The following is a 20,142-nucleotide window of genomic DNA, read 5'->3' as shown; positions in this document are numbered from 1 at the left end:
GGGTCATTCAAACAAGTGAAGTGTATGCAGAAATGCACTTCATATATCATTTGTAGTTGATATTTAGCTTGTCTTCAAACCAAAAATAATGCTTAATTAATTGCAACTGGCACAAATATCAAACGCACTTCTCTAAGGTGGCCCCCTGAGAAATATGAATTACAATACTGTCGTCGTAGCTGAAGTATGTTGGTATTACCTTAACGTCAATGCAATGTTTGGCAAAATCTTTGATGTGTACATGATGGATTAATGGGGCATTTTCTGTAGCTGCTTCTTTTACAAATTGACAGAGTATGTGCTAGTACGGTTACCATAGCGCCCCCTATTGGCCAAAGTACAACAGATTTTTGACAGTGCCTCAGAGTCATATCCCGCACATATCTACCAAATTGGATGATGATAGCACAGTGCGTTGCTGCGTTATGGCAGATGATGTCAAATAGGCCCCGTCCCGACATCTTTCGTCCACTTTGAAAAGGAATTGTGGCCAAACTACGCAGGGCGCAGCAGGTGTCCGTGGACCAAGTTTGATGAACATTGGATCATATGGACACGATCCGAAAGGATGGATCGTTTCGACGACCAGCGGTTCAGGATTTATTAAACAAAACGTAAAACTGGTCGTTATGCGCCACCATCTAGTTTGGAACGTGTTGAACCATCTTCCAAGTCTGGTATCCGTGGCACCTGCAGCGGAGAATAATAACGATAATAATAATTATTGTTATTCTGCTTATTATTATTCTACTAATTATTATTATATTTATTATTATTATTATTATTATTATATATGAACAAAAACAATAGTGTTCTGGACCCCTAATAATAATATATAATATAATATATAATAAAGGTTGTTCCAGTTCTCCACGTGTCTTATGAAATGACGTAAGTGACTTATGAAATGATAAGTAAATGAATAATAAACATACGGTGCCCTTCGAAGGCATCAAAGTAAAAGAAGTGATTGAGATCAAATAAAGTAAATAAAATAAATAACATTACATTACATTTCAAAAATTAAACCTGGGCTTTGCTTTTTTCCTGCCTTCAGCAGGACGCGGCGGGACCACGTGACCTCCACAATGTGCCTCCTGTTTTTTCAGCCTTTCGGAGAGAGAGGAACAAAGATGGCGGCTCCGTGAAGCACCGAGATGGGACGCCGGGCTATCGTACTGAGCTTTCGCACCCGAACCGACGGCGGTGCTGTGCGGGACCGCGCCTTCTAGACGCAGGAGCGTCACCCCGACGATCCGCGGAGCGCCGCTTTTGCTCCGGACCCGCAACGCAACGCGAAACCTGGGATCGCAAAATAGCCGCTCCGGCCTACGATGAGAGGGAGACGGGGCAGGCCGCCCAAAGCCCTGCCCGCTGGGGAGGAGCCGTCCTCGGCCACGGCGCGTGGTCTGAGGCCCCGGAGGAACCTGAAGCCCCGGGCCAGGGACAGCGGGGACGACGAGGAGGCGGATAGCCCCAAACGGGGTCGGACCAAGTCCGCCAGGGGGAAGAGGAGGAGAGGAGGGGGGCCGGGCGCCTCGCTCCGCGGCAGGGGGAGAGGCAGGGGCAGGGGCAGGGGAGGCTGCGCGGGGACCGTGGGGGGACGCGGAGGGAGAGGGGGGAGGCGGTCAGCCCCCAAAACCGTGGTCTACGACGACCACGAGAGCGACGAGGAAGACGACGCGGTGAGCCTGAGGTCCGAGGAGGAGGAGGAGGAGTTCGCGGAGGAAGAGCCCGCTTCCGACGAGGAGGACGAGGCCCTGAAAGGGGAGTCCGACGGCCTGGATGATGATGCTCTGGACGGGGTGGAGGAGGAGGAGGAGGAGGAGGATGCCGCCAGCCACTGCACGGAGAGCAGCTTCCGCAGCCACAGCACGCACGCCAGCACGCCCGGTAAATACCCAGCACGACCCCGGGGAGGGGGGAGGCTGCGCTATCACGGACCTCCTCTTGCGTGGCTTCGTAGCTGCTTTATTGACAAGGCACGGAGCCGTATTGTTCAAAATGGAGAATGCACATTGTATGCACACAGGCCGCAGTCCAGGCGTTCTGCTGCCGCCGCCGCTGCTGTTCTGCCTCCATGGCTTGTCAACACATGTGTGTGCGGCGTTTTTTAGTCAAACGCGCCGTTATTACAGGAATCATTTAATGCGATGTATTTCAAAACGCTAACCCGGCTAACGTTAGCAGGTGGCTAACCGTAGCCTCGGCTGTTTCCAGGGCTACCGTTAGGAGCCGTTGACAGACCCAACGTGGCAGCGATTTCCTCGACATGGAGACCTTGTTTTTTTTTTGGTAATAATCACCCATTTGTGCTGAGGAAGTAAATGGAGATGGTTTCAAGCTAGTCTACCGTAGCATATCTGTCGTTTGTGGCACATTGACTTTTTGTTGAAGTTCAATTCATTGGCTGATGCAGTCATAAGCAATAAGCAAAACTAGTGAGTTCTGACCTGCAGTCAAATCACAATTTCAGCTAACTAATGCTCAATTAGCAAGTTATAAATGAAGCCACAGGTGGCCTTAACTCCCCATCACTATATTTTGGGGTCACATGTTATAATGCAGAAGTCATTGAAGTTCTTGGTCTCATGCAAGAGCTTTTATATTCGCACATTCATTTGTGTCAAAGTCGTTGCGCCCTGCATCTTACGTCAGACATTATGATGGTTCATTTTATAGATTGTGATGTTCTGACGTTGTTCTGTGTTTGACAGGGAGGAGGAAGCTACGGGCTCCCCGGCCTCGTACCCCGATCCTGGAGGAGAAGGAGATCCCCCCGCTCGAGCTTCCGGAGACCTCCGAGGACCTTCTGCTGCCCAACGAGGAGCTGCTGAACGCCGCCTCCATCTACGAGGTTCTCCGCAACTTCAGCACCGTGCTGCGACTCTCCCCCTTTCGCTTCGAGGACTTCTGCGCGGCGCTGGTGGGCCAGGAGCAGTGCACGCTGATCGCGGAGACCCACATCGCTCTGCTGAAGCTCATCCTGCGCGAGGAGGACACTTCCAACACCACCTTCGGCCCCGCGGACCTCAAGGACAGCGTCAACTCCACCCTGTATTTCATCGACGGCATGACGTGGCCCGAGGTGGTGCGGTCGTACTGCGAGAGCGACGGGGAGTTCCAGCTCTTCCTGCCGCACCTGGAGGTGGACGAGTACCCGTACGGCCCGACGGACAGCAAGATCAAAGTGCTGCAGTTCCTGGTGGACCAGTTCCTCACCACCAACATCGCCCGCGAGGAGCTGATGTCCGAGGGGGTGGTGCAGTACGATGACCACTGCCGCGTCTGCCACCGCCTGGGCGACCTGCTGTGCTGCGAGACCTGCTCCGCGGTTTACCACCTGGAGTGCGTGAAGCCGCCCCTGGAGGCCGTCCCCGAGGACGAGTGGCGGTGCGAGATCTGTGTGGCGCACAAGGTGCCCGGCGTCACCGACTGCGTCACGGAGATGCAGAAGACCCGGCCGTACATCCGCCAGGAGCCGGTGGGATACGACCGCCACCAGAGGAAATACTGGTTCCTCAACCGAAGGATCATTGTGTAAGTTGTCACTATTCCTGCAGTTGCTCAGTTGCCCCCAGATGACCAGATTTGGATCAGCGTTGTCAAATCGCTTTTTGTACACATATATCTATTTTTTAATTTAATTTTTTTTGTTTTTAAATAGCAAGGTATGTATGTATATACCTCTGTGTGTAGGAACTTTTGCCTAAGAAAACTAGTTTTACTGGCACATTGATTTACCCTGTCATGAAAAGTCAGAATATCGAACTCAAAATTATAATGACATCGGATCATTATCACTTAATTCTAAAATGATCACCATTTGGCACCGTCTTGGCAACCAACAGCTGAACTTGACAACCAATTCTAAAAGTTAGTGTCGGGTCCTGCTACGGATGGTCGATGTGTGTCATTTATTTTGTCCATATCTTCAAGTGTACTTATGAATGAAAAATCAATGTGTAAGATCCAGCTCACGTTCAAAACATGTTTCCATTTAGGATTGTGTAGTAAACCTGCCTCTTCAACTAAGTTTTGGGCATCAGTAATTAACACATTTCCATGCAGTTTTCCTTGATAGTGTTGGTAGTTTTTCAAGGCATGTGGTAGGGAAGAGATGCCCAGTCCCTCTACCAACAAACCAGCAATTTCCAAGTTGAGCAACCTCTGCACGTCAGCCCATCTACGACACCTGATAAACACCCGATAAAGCATCCCCAGCGTCAAAGAGAATCATTTTACTTGAGTCTTATCCACCTGGACATCTGTTCCGCTGATGTAGTTGGCATCCTTCTGACTAGACCGTTAACTTGCCATTCACATGGCGTTCTTAGCAATAAACAATTTCTTCTCAGCCAAGCGCCTTCCCCATCCACCAAGCTTTATAACCTTCCGAACAGAGCCCGGTTCCCAGAGGTAGTAGTTTGTGAGGCTGCTTCCTCTGGGACCCATAGTTCATGTTTCTATCTGAGGAAAAAGTCAACATGTTGTGATTCAAAATTTTGTCGTGCAAATGAATAACAACACAATTTGGCTCAAAGCTTCTCACAATATAAAGTCTTATAATATATCAGAGGATGTTTTATTTTTAGAAATGATAGCGATGAGGTTTTTAGATTCTGTGACATGGGGTTTCAGATGAAATAATCTGGTATTTAAATATGTGCTGGAATTGTGTCAAAATCCCTGTGAACCCCATAGTGCCCTGACCTTCACTCTGCTATTTGCTGCAAGGTATTATCTCAGCGCAATTACCATTCAGAGAGTACAGGAAATTGTTTTGTGTGCTTTGAAAAGAAAGACACCTGAATTTCCCCCCAGGGACAGCCCACCACCACTTAGAGACAAGAAAGCACTACAAGAAATATAAAACATTATGGTACCAACGTTAAGAATATAGTAGCAGTCAGTAGTTGTTCCTTGAAACCTTTTTATTCTTGAGAAAAGACAAATTTTATCATTGGCAAGATTGCCCCTAATGTAACTTTATTTCCAAATTTATATCAGCAAAATATATTATAATGATGCTACTACTATTTGACTAGAGTGACTGAGTATGATAACTGACCATCTGTCCCCTCCTCTTTCATCACGGCACACTAGCGAGGAGGACGGCGAGCGTGAGAAGAAGAAGGCGATCTGGTACTACAGCACGCGGGAGCAGCTGCAGGAGCTGATGGAGCGCCTGGATAAGGAGTACTGGGAGATGGACCTCCACGCCACCCTGGAGGAGATGCAGGAGGAGGTGCAGGCGCACATGGACATCACGGTGGACTTGACCAACAAGGCACGGGGCAACAACAAGGCCTACCTCACTACTGTCAACGGTAAGAAATGGTGATCTCTTCTTTCACGGCCCAAGGCCCACGGTTCTTTGCTCTGGCTGGACTGGGTTGCTGGTGATTGATTGGTTTATTTATTTATTTATTTATTTTAACTGGGAAGCACTGACTTCAGCGAGATCCGTTATTGGTGTTTATCTGACGGTAGCATAAAGTGCTGGATGAATGGCTGTGATGCAATTGCCAGCAAAGGCTGGTGTTTGTGTGCAATAGAACAGGAAAAGAGTTTCCACATTGCATCTGCATTCTGTGTTGGTAGATGTTCTAATTCCGGGTGGAAGGAAAAAAAAAAAAAAAGCACAGTCCTTGCAACCATTATCTATGAGTGAATGAAGCACAGCGAATAGAAGGTATTTCTCAACTTGTCCTTGTAAATGAGACTTGAATATATATATCATATTGATTATGCTCCATGTTTACACTGTGGGTGCTTGATCCTGATGAGTCTGAAGGTTGGTGGTTGTGTACCTGGGTTAAATTCCAGTGCCTTCTCTCTGAGCTCCAGTGGCTGCACTACAAAGGGAGATTGACATAGACCGCCTTTCTCTAAGTAAGCTGGCTCAACCAAACCTGACAACTGTGATCAAGCTCATCCTGCACTAGGAAGGTGACTATCATTTGTCCAAGTTGACTCGCAAGGTATTCAATATGGTTATCAGCGTGCTCACATGAAAGGCGGTTGCGTCTTTAACAGATAAATTATAATGAAAATGGAAGTGCCCCCGACGTGGTCCAAATGATGTAAACACCTGCTCTTCCAGCAAGACATTCCAAGATTATCAGCTTTAATATGGAATGAGTGACGATGCTGCCATAATGTCCTCCACTGTTCTGGGAAGACGTTGGAGTATTTCTTCCAGAAAGGTATTTGTGAGGTTGGGTCACGCTAAATTCCAGTGCAATTCATCCCAAAAGGTGTTTGATGGGGGCGAAGTCAGTCTGAACTCTGTGTAGTTGAGGGCTGCGCGATATATCATTTCAGCACGGTCATCGCCATGTGTGCAACAGTCACATTGCAGGATTTGCGATGTCAAGTTGGGCAGATTAACTCAAACACGTCACGCTTCAACCGTTTTCCTTCTTGATTCAGAAGGAAAACTCACACGGTTTTCATTTTTCGATGACTAATCTACGAGAGAACAGGTTTCAAGTCTGAACTGGTTCCAAATTTCCAAGAAACGTGAATTCGATAAGACACGTGCATTTCGATTCTGCTTATTGGTTCCTAACTTTGGCATGTTTCAGTGGCGCCCCCGACTCGCTCACCTTATGTTGTTGCGCGGTAGCCAATGGGCAAATATTTAAATAATCCACCCAAAGAGTAGTTTCCCGAAGCGCCCCACAGCGTTTAAACGTTTATTGAAGTGCCTTAATATATAAATATATTTTATATACATTTCAATATTAAATATAACCATCGTTGTCGTCTGAGAACAGTCTGAAAAATTCCCCAATCTGCGCTCTGTGATAATACGCGGGGACATTTGTAGTGGACCGAGGGACTCCCTCCGAGTGTGTGGTATGTACGATTGCTTGTTGGTGTCACATGGTTGTTTCTCTGCTCTTTACGGTTGTCTGTTGGTGTTGTGTCTTTTGGGGTAGAGAAAGACGGAATCTGTATCAAAAATAAAACTCATAAATTTATCGTATCGTGGAAGATTTTATCGTGAAAATTAACTGGATCGTTTTATCGCCCAGCCCGAGTATTATCGTAGTTATGGAAGATTTTATCGCGAAAATTAACTGGATCGTTTTATCGCCCAGCACGAGTATTATCGTAGTTATACATTGCTTTTCACCGCGATAAGACAAATTTCATACCGCCACATCCCTGATCCCACATGCAGATAACGCAAAGCACCGTGGAGTTAAGTATTGTCATAAAGCAGCGCTGATTTGCCATCAAAGTGCGCAAGCACTTCTGTTCGATTGTCATCCTGGACCATGGCTGACCGTAGCAAACGCTCTAAAGTTTGACTTAGCTTCACCAAATTTTAATATATGTTTTTTGGCCAATATTCTCCCATTATTTATTTGAATAGTTTCGGTTTGTAATCGTTTTTGTTGATCATTTCTTGTCAGAAAGAGTAATATTTCTTTTATAAATGAAGGGAAAGTGAAACCTTCCTGTCACAGTTGACAGTGTACTGATTATAGCCTAAATGTGCCCAGAATAAAGATATTATTTTTATTTTCTACGCAGATGCACTCCCCTACAAAATCACCCCAATCATTCTAGAATGATTAATTCTTTCCAAATAGAGCTTTTCAAGTCATCTGGTGAGAATTCCTGTGTATTTTTTTTCATACCGCAATATATATTGCAGAAAATAAATATTGCGATGTCATTTTTTTTCCAATATCGTGCAGCCCTAGAGTAGTTCCATGCCAGTCCTGCCAAAATTGTTTCTTTACCTCACTTTGTCATGCTAAAACAGAAGCACACCACACCCGCCCACCTGGCACTAGGGCTACAGGAAGGAAATGACAAGAATTTCCAGTAATACCATAGATGTGATGATGAAAGTGGGAATTCAACCTGATCATCACCGACGGAATGTCCTCTAGTGCAGAGGTTCCCAAGCACTGGCTCACGGACCATGCCGGGCTGGGGGGTATTTGCCACCGGGCTGTGAGAATACGGGCAGGATTTTTTTTTTCAGGGGCGATTTGCGATCTGCTCCACAGCAGAGCAGCAGCAGGAAAAGTAGTAAATTAAATACAACTAGAGTTTTTCTTTGCTGATCGGAGCTGCAGGTACTAATTTTCCTTAAACTACCAGCGTTCCCCTCTGGCAAGAAATAGCATCTGTTTTTCTGTGCTTGTTTTGGTGAGTAACTTAAAAGTAGTTTAATAAGTAACTTATTGTTTATTATTCTGAAGTCTAGTTTTGCTAAAGCTCTTAACTGTTTAGGTGAGTTGTTGAAATGTTCTCATGTTTTTTATTATTTATAATTTTTAATATTCAAATAAAGGTTACATATTGAGAAACAAGTGCTTTTCTTTACATATCAAGACTCGATATTTGTTATAATCTCTTGCCAGCAAACCAAATAATGACATATTAGACGTCACAAATTTAAGGGTGCTCCGATTGATCGACCAACAGTTGTGATCAGCCGATAGTCGTTATAAATACTGTGATAAAGGCCAATCAGAAGAGCTGATCGGATGACAAATCATGCAACACAATTTCTCTTCCCTGCGCCGCGGCAGTGTTTCCCATACATTGATTTATTTGTGGCAGCCTGCCACATTATCAAAATTGAGAGCCACATATTCATTTTCAATTTTTTTATTTTTATTTTATTTATTTTTTAAACACTATTTTAAACTAAAATCTTAGAGTTGGGCGCAATGCATAGCCCCTCCTTGTGTGTCTCTATCTCTCTCGCTCTCGGACCCCTGTGTGAATATAGCCTCTCCTCTCCGTGCACACTAGAGCTTAGATGGGGCCCGTTTTCACCTGGCATTAGAGTTGTCCATTTTTGATCATCACTAAAAACAATGTTCATGCCAGGTGTAAACAGGGTCTAAATCCAAAGCTTGGCTTAAGCATGAGGGGCATGCTTAAGAGAGAAAGTGGAATATGTTGCACAATGCACATGTTGCCTGATAATAAATAAACAGTTGTCAAATCATGATAGTTTGTCATCTCTTAATTTGAATACTTAATATACACTGTTCTTAAGAATATTAAAATAAATAAAGCAATACTAAATAGAAGGCTTGAAATGGACCCTGTGATTGGTATCGACCGTACCTCACCATCCCCAGAGCAAGTTCCCCAACCTGATTAATGTAAGCCACCATTATTCTCCAGGATATCCCAAGCGGACACTAAAGTTATCCGGCTAATGGCGTCATTTAGCTTCATCGTACTCTGCCCATATAGCTTCCCTCAGGCACGCCTGCTGCTGCCTGACTGTTGACAAAGAAAAGTCACATACGGGCCTTCTCTCCAAACTCACCAAAGAGAAGATAAAGGTACTTTGTCCCAGTCCAGTTGCAGCGGCAATGATATACATCACAAAAAACACATAATTTACTAAAACACACGTTGTTTTGAACAGCGTGTGTTTTTATACATATAAAATAACTAAATGAATAAAAAATAGAACTAATAATTATATAAATAAATATAATAAAAAAGAATTCAACTTAGTGAAAGGTAAAGTTTAAAAGTGGAAGTTAAATGTGACGTAAAAATGTGCCTTCTGCATGGCCATTCCGAGGAGTTTCCTCTCCTGGCACAGATGGGAGTCATTGTAGGTGGCTATAGCGGTGTCAGGAATGACCTCCTGTAACAGTCCTTGTTGCAGCGGAGCTGAAGGAGCCTCTGGCTGAAGACGCTTTGTTGTCTGACCAGTTTGTTGTGTGCAGTGTTGTCCATTATGCTGTGCAGCTTATGCAACACACACCCCCCCAAACCTGCTTCTGAATAGCGGTTAATTGTTGTTCAACAGGTCAACATGTTTAAAATTGACTGTGAAAGATGTTTCCTAGTTGATACCAATAAATACCAAGAATTATGGTGGTCAGTACTGGAGAAAACTAGTGAAATCGCACAATTTCCCATACCCAATTTGATACTATGGTTAAAAAAATTTTACTTCGGCACAATCTGATTTATTAATTAATGTGTAAAAATCACAAAAAACATGAGATTAGGATATAACTTTAAACTATCAAAACCGATTAAGTGAAGGAAACATTAACAGTTAGAGTAGCTTTAAAATGATCACATCCCTTTTGTGATGTCTTATATTCTAAAAGATTATGAAAGTAATATATTGTGATGGTCTTACTATACAATCTTTACATCTACGCAGATGGAACACTTGGGGTGCAACGGATCACAAAACTCACGGTTGGCATCGTATCACGTTGAGTCACGAATTGGATCATTTTTGGGATCAGCAATAAAGGGGATAAAAGCGAGACGAACATAACTTTGCTTTCCGTTCACGCTGTAAAACACTTAAAGCAAGGAACCTTTGCCCATGGTCTTAAATGAAAACAACATTCAAGATGTCCAATGTTTAAATAAAATCTTAATACATGAAATATTCAATACTCAGTTGTTAAATTAAAGTGCAATATGAGACACGCATGATACCTTCTTCCTTTGAACATGGGTGTGAATGGAAAAAGTATGAATTTAATTCCAGGATCGTGTTCAATTTCTTTTGTTTATTACAAACTAAATTTCATGAAAATCGGCTCAGACCACTCCAAATAGGGCAGACGTGCCTTTACATGTCGTAAAGTAGCAGCAAATATATCGCAATGAGCCGTACGTTTTTGGGGATTTTTTTTGCGCTTCAGGGTGAAACACAGAACGCATCTGTCTTGTCTATCTTCTTTTCACTGCAACTCTGTCGAGATTTAGGGAATTAATCCCTTACAAAGTAACAGTGGCAGTAAAGCGGTGTTTCACTATGATGGTGAAATTTTGCAATTGATCCGCGGCACACATGCCTGCCGAACCGTGGGGGGGGGGGGGGCGACCCCTACGCATCACGGATCAACTACGTTCCGTTTCACCGCTATGAAACACCACAGCGTTACCCTCAGTAATTATTAGTATTTTTTTTTAATTTACAAATGCTGTCCTCACTCTGTGTTTTTTCCTGTTCCGTTGCTTTTTACCTGTCCAGCCTGATCCAGGCTGCAGGGTAAACTGGTATTCTATCTATTCCTTCCTTGTCTCTCACTGTTGCAGCAGAGCACCCCTCTGTCGCAACACTCTGCTGAAGACATTCTGCCTCCTCTTGATTATAGAATATAGTTCTCTTGAATAACAGGATACAGCCGCCAGCAGCCATTCACAGGTTCAAACCTTTTTGCGCTCAACAGAAGGAAGCAGCTCACTTGCCCATAAATTAAAACCGCGAACTGCAACGAGTGGGAAGTTTAATTCTGTTTAAAGTAGAAGTGAGACCAATCACACATTTGTTGTATCATCACAATGTATGCAGCATTTCAATAATGGCGCACTCAAAGTTCTGCTATCTGGCAGGTCGGGCTCAAAATGCTTTGGTAGGCCTATCCCTAAACATGGACTGAAGATATCTACCAAGGTTTATGATGATTGGACAAATGGTTAATGGGTTCTTCTAAGCGCCGCCTTTTGAAAAACATTTTCTGTTGAAAAAAAAAAAGTAGATGCCGTATCACTTTTTTGCATAATGCATATTAGCAAAATCTAAAACCTTGAATGCGTGGCCTTTCCAAAATTCAGATTCACAGTGTGAAGGGCGTGGCCTTTCCAAAATTGCACTTTTGGGCCTTAATTACAGCGCCGCCCGCCACCTTTGCCGATTGGGCTCCTGTTTGTTGGGAAGCATTTGCACATAATTTCCAGTTATTGGGCCAAGTTTCATGTTCCCAGCTCGTTCCAGCTCACGAACATTTGACAAGCAATGAAGAATAATAAACTGGCAGGAAAACAATAGGGTTCTACCCCTTTGGGGTTTTGAACCCTAATAAAAAAACACAATAAAATGAGCCATATTTTGTTGACCCAAAACCATTACATTTGATTAGCAGGGCTTCCAGTTTGTCATTTCATTTTTCAAACCTAATATATCTGCCAGTATGGCTTGCGAAGAAGCCAGAAATCTGGTGCCAAACTCTCCCTGGCAGGCTATGCATATAAGACTGTGTTCTGCTTGTTTGGATTTGGATTCGTCATGAGGGACATTTACACCGCGTTCCAAATTATTAGGCAAATGATATTTTTCTCAGATTTTCCTAAATAGTCGATGCAAATGACAGTCAGTATAATTTTCAAATCATCAACCGTTAGGGTATAATTCCAATGTTATTGAACAAACCTCCCAATCATAACAATATTTATAAAAAAATAAACTCAAGATGCACTGTTCCAAATTATTATGCACAACAGAGTTTCAAAACATTTTATAGTTGTAAAGAACTGAAAATGGTCATTTGTTGAAGTTGCAGCATTAGGAGGTCATATTTACTGAAATCAAAAGCTATTTCAATCAAAAACATCTTAACAGGCTAGTTACAGGTTAACATAGGATACATACAGGATAACATAACACAACTTCTTTGATATCACCTTCACAATTCTTGCATCCATTGAACTTGTGAGTTTTTGGAGAGTTTCTGCTTGAATCTCTTTGCAGGATGTCAGAACAGCCTCCCAGAGCTGCTGTTTTGATGCCAACTGCCTCCCACCCTCATAGATCTTTTGCTTGAGGATGCTCCAAAGGTTCTCAATAGGGTGGAGGTCAGGGGAGGATGGGGGCCACACCATGAGTTTCTCTCCTTTTATGCCCTTAGCAGCCAAGGACACAGAGGTATTCTTTGCAGCATGAGATGGTGCATTGTCATGCAGGAAGATCATTTTGCTACGGAAGGCACGGTTCTTCTTTTTGTACCATGGAAGACAGCGATCAGTCAGAAACTCTATATACTTTGCCGAGGTCATTTTCACACCTTCAGGGGCCCTAAAGGGGCCTACCAGCTCTCTCCCCATGATTCCGGCCCAAAACATGACTCCGCCACCTCCTTGCTGACGTCGCAGCCATGTTGAGACATGGTGGCCATCCATCACACTTCAGTTTTCGTGAAATATCTAATGTTTTCATACCTTGTCCACGGCATTGCACTATTTGAGGCTTTTCGGCAGCAGAGATCCTTCTTCTTTCCCATATTGCTTGAAACCGGTGGCCTGCTTAATAATGTGGAACATCCTTCTTAAGTAGTTTTCCTTTCATTGGGCTCACCTGGCAAACTAATTATCACAGGTGTCTGAGATTGATTTCAGTGATCCAAAGAGCCCTGAGACACAATACCATCAATGAGTTTAATTGAAAAACAAAAAATTAAATGTTTAGGACACTTAAATCCAATTTGCATAATAATTTGGAACGCGGAATAGTAATGTGGTCCACAGCTTTCTGATGTAGAGTACTGACATCGTCCTCAGCCAAAGTACATTTCCTTTCCTTTCCTTATTCCACAACACTTTTAGTAGATTAAGATTTGTGTTTATACGTTCATTGTTAAAAAAAAAAATCCTGCTTTGTCACGGTGAAATCATTAATTGGGTAATATTTTTCTTTCTTGTCCGTAGAAGTCCTCAGAGCACGTGTGAAGGCCAGGCAGGAGGAACAGGAGGCTAAACAGCGAGCGGAGGAGGTGGAGAAAGCAAAGCAGGAAGCAGAAAGCAGCCTCGCCAAGATGGACGACGGCTCCGCAGAAACCTCCTCAAAGTCGGATCACGAGAAAGACAAAGAGAGCGAGTCCATGGAAGACTCTGCTGTACAAGGTGAAACACTGAGTGTCTGCCTCTCTCTCTCTCCCCCTGTCTCTCTTTCGTGGAGGGCGGTCTCTCCTGCATTGCAAACTGAAACCAGCGTTTCCCCTAGGATCCAGTTGAAGCAGCGGTGGCGAAGTGCGTGCGTACTATGCACAATGGCCTTGGCATTTATTATTATTATTATTATTATTATTATCATAAACAGCTAACCAAAATACTTCCGTGTCTTCGGAAGCGTTTGGAAGTCAGTGTGCGTTACAGCCACCAGGTGATCTAGTCTGACAAGACGACGGACCCGGGAGTGCTGCTGTGTGTTTACATTTGTAGCCGGCAAGCTGCTTACGCTGAGCACCTGCTCACACTACTTCCCCACAGCCTGCAGTTTTCGGGTCGGTGTGTCAGGAGTCTCAGGTTATAACAGGCTCTCGGTTGCCTGTGCCGTGCTAACAGCGCTCCCGGTGCAGCGATACTCACGTGAAGTCGCGGGACTGTTTTCCCTTCAGCGAGTGATAATCCAGAATGTGTGAATCCAGGTGTGTAAATTGACCTGGATATGATAGTCCCTCATATTTGAGGGACTTGTTTAATTCTTGGAGTTTATGTGACAGTTTTATTCTATCTGATTTTGGTTAAACAAAACAGTGCATATATCATTTGCTGAAAATAATAAATAAACACGCTAAATCAGTGATGTCAGTATTATCGTAACTGAAACTTGGAGCATTCGTATCAGTGCTTTGTTTTGGCAAGTACCGAAAAATGTATTTACCGAAAAAAATTACTTACTTACTTTGCAAGGGAAATCTTTCAATCATAAACCAGACTTAAGTCCTGCTAGGAAGTAAATTAAAGTGAATTATGATTCTCATTTGGTCACAAGTTGTGTGATTATCTTACCGCAGCAGCAAAAGTCCCTCCTGCTGGAGAGGAGGGCAGCTCCTCTGACCTTAAGCCCGCCTCGGCCGCCTGTGACCCAGCCGCCCCCAAAACCGATTTTCCTGAAGCCGCTGAGGGCAACCAGCCTGCCCCCAGTGTGAACCAGGAGGGCAGCGAGTTTCCCTTGAAGCAGGAGAGGAAAGGTACATGGGATAGGTAGTCAAAAAGCTGTTTATCAATATCTTTACTTTACTGTCTGGACCTGCGGTCATCTTCTGGAAAAATTCCTGAGCAGAATGACAGATTTATCCCAGAAAGGAGTCCCTTGAGGGACGTTCTTTCCATTCCTGATTGCAAGTCCATTCTTTGAGTACATTATGTTGATAAACAGCCGGGGACTCAATGTTCGCTTCCCTGTCCAGATCCCCCACCTTCGCCTGCTTACCCCTTCTGCCCATATGTTCCTCCCATCCCGCACTCCTGCTTCCTCCCGTCTGCAAATGCTCATTGGTTGCTTCACATGCAACACATAGCATGTGCCCTCGTAGGGGTTTGTGTGTACATTGCAGACTAGTCATGGCTGTTGTTGGTCCCTGCTTGGATTGGGCTAGCTTTCTATCTGTGGATCTGTATCATGTGGATCTGTGTATGTTTGGGCTGCGGTTAAGAGCTGGCTGCAAAATACTTTGCTCTTGAATATTTACCAGTTGCCATGTTTTCTTTTCAGTGCCATCATGATACCTCATTGCTTTCTCTTTGTTTAATCTTATAAATCTAAGAATTGCACATCACAGCAGGATCATGAAGAGTTCACAGTGGTAGTCGAATGTGAATAGAATCCATTAAGCAGCTTGTTTGCATGTCTAACATTTTAGCTTTTGTTCCATTTGTTCACTGTGTCTGCCTGTCAATTGTCTCTCGCACATGCTCCTTTCCAGCCAGAGTTTGGCACTGCCCCGGCTCCTGTTCCTGGCAGCAGATTCCATGCTCAAGTCCAATATAACCAGCTCCTTCTTCTCATTCCAGTTTGCGGTTTAAAAAAAACAAAAAAGGCTGGCTGGCCCCACCTGCTCCCTGAACTACAAGGAGCTGCATCTATATGCAGAACAGAGTCCCATAACAACAGGGGGACGGCACCAATTTCTCCATTTTGTATTGCGGGAATGCTTTTCCTGGATGGGTAGCGATTAAGGGGGGTGGTTTCATCAGCCTGCTCAGCCCAACCTTGCACCCACTTCATCACTACTGATGAAGTAGTTTATGGGTGGAATGCCATAATAGCATAATTCATAATTGACTAATGATGCATCTCGGAAACGTATGCATATATGTCACACTTTCGCACTCAGTAGATGTGCCTGTGCCAATAGATTCCAGAGTCTTCACCGTGCCAAACTCTAGCTGGAATGAATGACAAGACATTTGCATGAATCATACGCCCGGTCTCTGCTCCGCTTACTTCCACAGATAACGATGAGAAAGCAGAGTCTACCGGTGAGGAGGCTGTGGAGGAGGAGAGCGCTGGCAACAGCCTCAGGAAACCAGAGGAGCCTGACCTGGCTGACAGGTTGTCCCAGTCCTCTTTTACCAGCCAGGATGGCACAGGTAAACCATGGGATGGGCCGTGTATTTAAATAACGGTCCACATTAAGGTGACCTATCACACAATGTTTCCTTCCTCATTGGAACCTTTCGGTTAAATGTGACCCATCTGGTATGTCACTAAATGTATAGAAGCATAGGGGCTGTGAATTGGTATAGAATTGTTCTGCAACCAATGACCAACTGGCCACAGCGAGTTTTCACTGCTTTCATTTTCACCAAAAAACTTGAACTTTTGTCGGAAGGTTCAGTTGGCGTGCAGTATTCCATACTTCTATCATGTCAACGCTGCATTAGAATTTGTTTCAGATGGTTGTATTCTTGTATGGGTCCATATTTGATTTGCTGTTGTGCCACTAGTATTGTCTGTTGTGTCCCTGATAGACGAGGAGTACGCAAGGCTCAGGAGAGGCTCAACAGCTTCCGGCGAACAAGACAGCAAAGAGGTGAGGTGTTTTGTGTGTTCTGTAATTCTATTGTAATAGGAATACTTCCACTCTCCTCTTCGCCTTCTTGTCAAATGATTTTAGACACACACAATTTTTTCAACCCGGCCCTGATTATGGCTTTAACAATAATAGAAGAACTATACAAATGCTTGTTTGTGCTGTGTGTGTATTTTGTGTGTGTATTTTCTGGAAATCTCCAAGATTACTTTGAAGCTTACTAACATCGCCTCTGCCCTCAGACGTCTCGCTCTCTCGAGCTCATGCCGAAGATCAATGCCGGCAATCTGTTCAAGCTGGGTCAAGAGGGTAAATACCGCGTGTACCACAACCAGTACAGCACCAACGTCCTGGCTCTCAACAAGCACCAGCACCGCGAGGACCACGACAAGAGGCGCCACCTCTCCCACAAGTTCAGCCTGACAGCCGCCATCGAGTTCAAGTGGAACGGCTCCATCCACGGATCCAGGGTGCTGACCGTCTCCACCCTGCGACTCACCATCATCCAGCTGGAGAACAGCGTTCCCGGGCCCTTCATGCACCCAAACTGGGCCTCACACAGGTACAAGCTGGAGCGATATTATGATCAGACCAAAATATCAGACTATATCTCAATTATATTCTAAAATGGCCTGGACATATTTGTTGGTACCCCTTAGAAAAGATTATAAATAATTGGATTATAGTGATATTTAAAACTGTTTTCTTTAATTGGTATCACACATGTCTTCAGTCTCATAATCAGTCATTCAGCCTATTTAAATGGTGAAAAGTAGTCACCCTGCTGTTTGGTATTATGGTGTACACCACACAGAACATGGACCAGAGAAAGCAAAGGAGAGAGTTGCCTGAGGAGACCAGAAAGAAAATTATAGACAAGCATGTTGAAGGTAAAGGCTATAAAGACCATCTCCAAGCAGCTTGATGTCCCTGTGACTACAGTTGCAAATATTATTATGAAGCTTAAGTTCCATGGGACTGTAGCAAACCTCCCTGGACGCGGCCACAAGAGGAAAATCGACCCCAGATTGGACAGAAGGATAGTGAGAATGGTAGAAAAAGAAAGAGCCATGGACAACTTCCAAAGAGGTACAAGCTGAACTCCAAGGTCAAGGTACATCGGTGTCTGATCACACCATCAGTCGCTTTTTGAGTGACAGTGGGCTCCATGGAAGAAGACCCAGCAGTACTCAACTTTTGAAAGAAAAAAAAAAAGGCAGACTGGAATTTGCTAAAATGCATATTGACAAGCCACAATGCTTCTGGGAGAATGTCCTTTGGACAGATGAGTCAAAACTGGAGCTTATTGGCAAGTCACATGGAGCAGGCTCTGTTATGTTTTGGGCTGCTTTGCTGCGTCTGGCACAGGGTGCATTGAATCTGTGCAGGGCACAATGAAATCTCAAGACTATCATGGCATTTTGGAGCGAAACCTACTGCCCAGTGTCGGAAAGCTCTGTCTCAGTCACAGGTCATGGGTCCTGGATACTTCTGTGTCTTCGGAAGGGATAATGAACCCAAACACACAGCTAAAAGCACCCAAGAATGATTAAGAACAAAACATTGGACTATTTGGAAGTGGCCTTCTATGAGCCCTGATCTGAATGCGATCGATTATCTATGAAAAGAGCTGAAACATGTAGTCTGGAGAAGGCACCCGTCAAACCTGAAACGGCTGGAGCAGTCTGCTCCGGAAGAGTGGGCCTAACTACCTGTTGAGTCTCATTGAGAGCTACAGAAATCGCTTGATTGCAGTGATTGCCTCTAATGGTTGTGCAACAAAATATTAGGTTATGGGTCGCAATATTTTTGCCATTTTCATTTGTTTTATTATGTCAAATATTCTGTTGAATCAAAAATCAAAAGCAAACTCTTGATTTATATAAAATATGGAATAAACAATGATGGATGCCAATTACTTTTGTGAGTTTTAAGCTATTAGGGTACCAACAAATTTATCCGTGTGTGTGTGTGTGTGTGTGTGTGTGTGTGTGTGTGTGTGTGTGTGTGTGTGTGTGTGTGTGTGTGTGTGTGTGTGTGTGTGTGTGTGTGTGTGTGTGTGTGTGTGTGTGTGTGTGTGTGTGTGTGTGTGTGTGTCCAGATGTTGCTCATACTCACACACTGCCCGACTGATGTGGGTATTGGGTAGGGTAGAGATGGTGAGCCAGACTGCTGTGTGTCCCTTTCCCAGGTCCAACTGGAATAAAGCGGTCCAGATGTGCAGTAAAGCCAGGGAGTTTGCCTTGGCCTTGGCCATCCTGGAGTGTGCCATCAAGCCTGTGGTCATGCTTCCTGTGTGGAAGGATTCTCTGGGACACACCAGGTAACACAGCAGCCCTCAGACACATATTTAATGTTGTCATGTGGGCTTTTTTTTTTTTTTTTTTTTTTAACCCCCATTTTCCAAATGATCAATGACATTATTAATGTCAATTGATGAAAAATATTGTCATATTTGTTTGTCTTCCTTCCTCCGGCTCCCTGTAGTGAATTACTTTATTTTCTCCTCAGGTTGCATCGCATGACCTCCATGGAGCGGGAAGATAAAGAGAAGGTGAAAAAACGGGAGAAAAAGCTGGAAGATGAGGAGACGCTGCAGCAGGCCACCTGGGTGAAGTACACCATCCCCATCAAACACCAGGTGAGACTACACAGCTGTCTCAATATAATGGAATGTACAGGAAACTGTGGACTTCAGCTCAAAATCGTGTTTTTCAAACTGTTTCTAGTGGTAGAACCATTTTTCAAGGGCATATCACAGAAAATTAGTAACAACAAAAAAAAAATCTTTGCCATGCATTGGGTGTAATTTCGTTGGATGCGGTGGTCTAGGTGTGGAAGCAGAAGGGCGAGGAGTACCGAGTGACGGGATATGGAGGCTGGAGCTGGGTCAGTAAGACCCACGTGCCACGCTTTGTTCCCAAACTGCCCGGCAACACAAATGTCAACTACCGCAAAGACCTGGAGGGTAAGAACTGAGCTGGCCAGAACCATCTCAGGTTTTGCTGCTGATTTCTGTTTTCCTTTTTATTTCTTTTTTTTTTTTTATGTATTCACTGTGTTCTGAGCTGCTCGGCTTACTCACTGTGGATTTATTTGTCCTTGCAGCAGCGAAAAAAAGGAGGCAAAATGCAGCATCTAGCACAAAAAAGCACCAAGAATTAATGAAATCCGAAGAACGGGTCACTCCGAGCACTTTGGCGGAAGATGAGAAGCCGGTGTCTTGTGGGGCTTCATCGCAGAGCACTTCATCACAGGTATCGACCGCAAACGGGGTGGAGAAGGAAATCACGGAGGACAAGAACGTGGAAGATGAGACTGAAAATAAAATGACAGTCGGCACGTGCTCAGCAACTCCGCCTTCCAGCGACAAGAAAGGTAGATCCCTCTTGATATTGTATAGTGCCATGTTTTTCTTTGTGAATGTGCCTTTATTATAACAACAGTAGGGTGTCCATGGAGCCTTAAAAAGTCTGTTTCGAATTCAGATTTATTAATAAAATGCTTTAAAGCTAAAAAAAATTGGTATTTAAAATGAAATAAAAATGAAACATTATAAAACGGGTCATTTTTAAAC

The 20,142-nt window shown here is 44.2% G+C and overlaps 1 protein-coding gene across 1 annotated transcript in view; it reads left to right on the top strand.

Moving 5' to 3' along the window:
- Positions 1-1,334: 1,334 nt before the first annotated feature.
- LOC307237338 (nucleosome-remodeling factor subunit BPTF-like) overlaps positions 1,335-20,142 on the top strand; it is a gene marked incomplete at its 5' end in the record, with an annotated part of 42,682 nt that continues 23,874 nt past the window's right edge. The window contains 12 exons of the mRNA XM_080010051.1: positions 1,335-1,893; positions 2,718-3,540; positions 5,107-5,330; positions 13,456-13,650; positions 14,544-14,720; positions 15,985-16,122; positions 16,480-16,565; positions 16,808-17,127; positions 18,757-18,888; positions 19,077-19,206; positions 19,398-19,533; positions 19,674-19,943. Coding sequence (XP_079866177.1) covers positions 1,335-1,893; positions 2,718-3,540; positions 5,107-5,330; positions 13,456-13,650; positions 14,544-14,720; positions 15,985-16,122; positions 16,480-16,565; positions 16,808-17,127; positions 18,757-18,888; positions 19,077-19,206; positions 19,398-19,533; positions 19,674-19,943 — 3,190 coding nt within the window. The remainder of the gene's footprint in view (positions 1,894-2,717; positions 3,541-5,106; positions 5,331-13,455; positions 13,651-14,543; positions 14,721-15,984; positions 16,123-16,479; positions 16,566-16,807; positions 17,128-18,756; positions 18,889-19,076; positions 19,207-19,397; positions 19,534-19,673; positions 19,944-20,142) is intronic.

This window comes from Zeus faber (genome assembly GCF_960531495.2).
Source record: "Zeus faber genome assembly, chromosome: 11".
NCBI classification, from domain to species: domain Eukaryota; kingdom Metazoa; phylum Chordata; class Actinopteri; order Zeiformes; family Zeidae; genus Zeus; species Zeus faber.
Note: the sequence above shows the minus strand (reverse complement) of the source record. Positions and strands in the feature narration are given on the sequence as shown.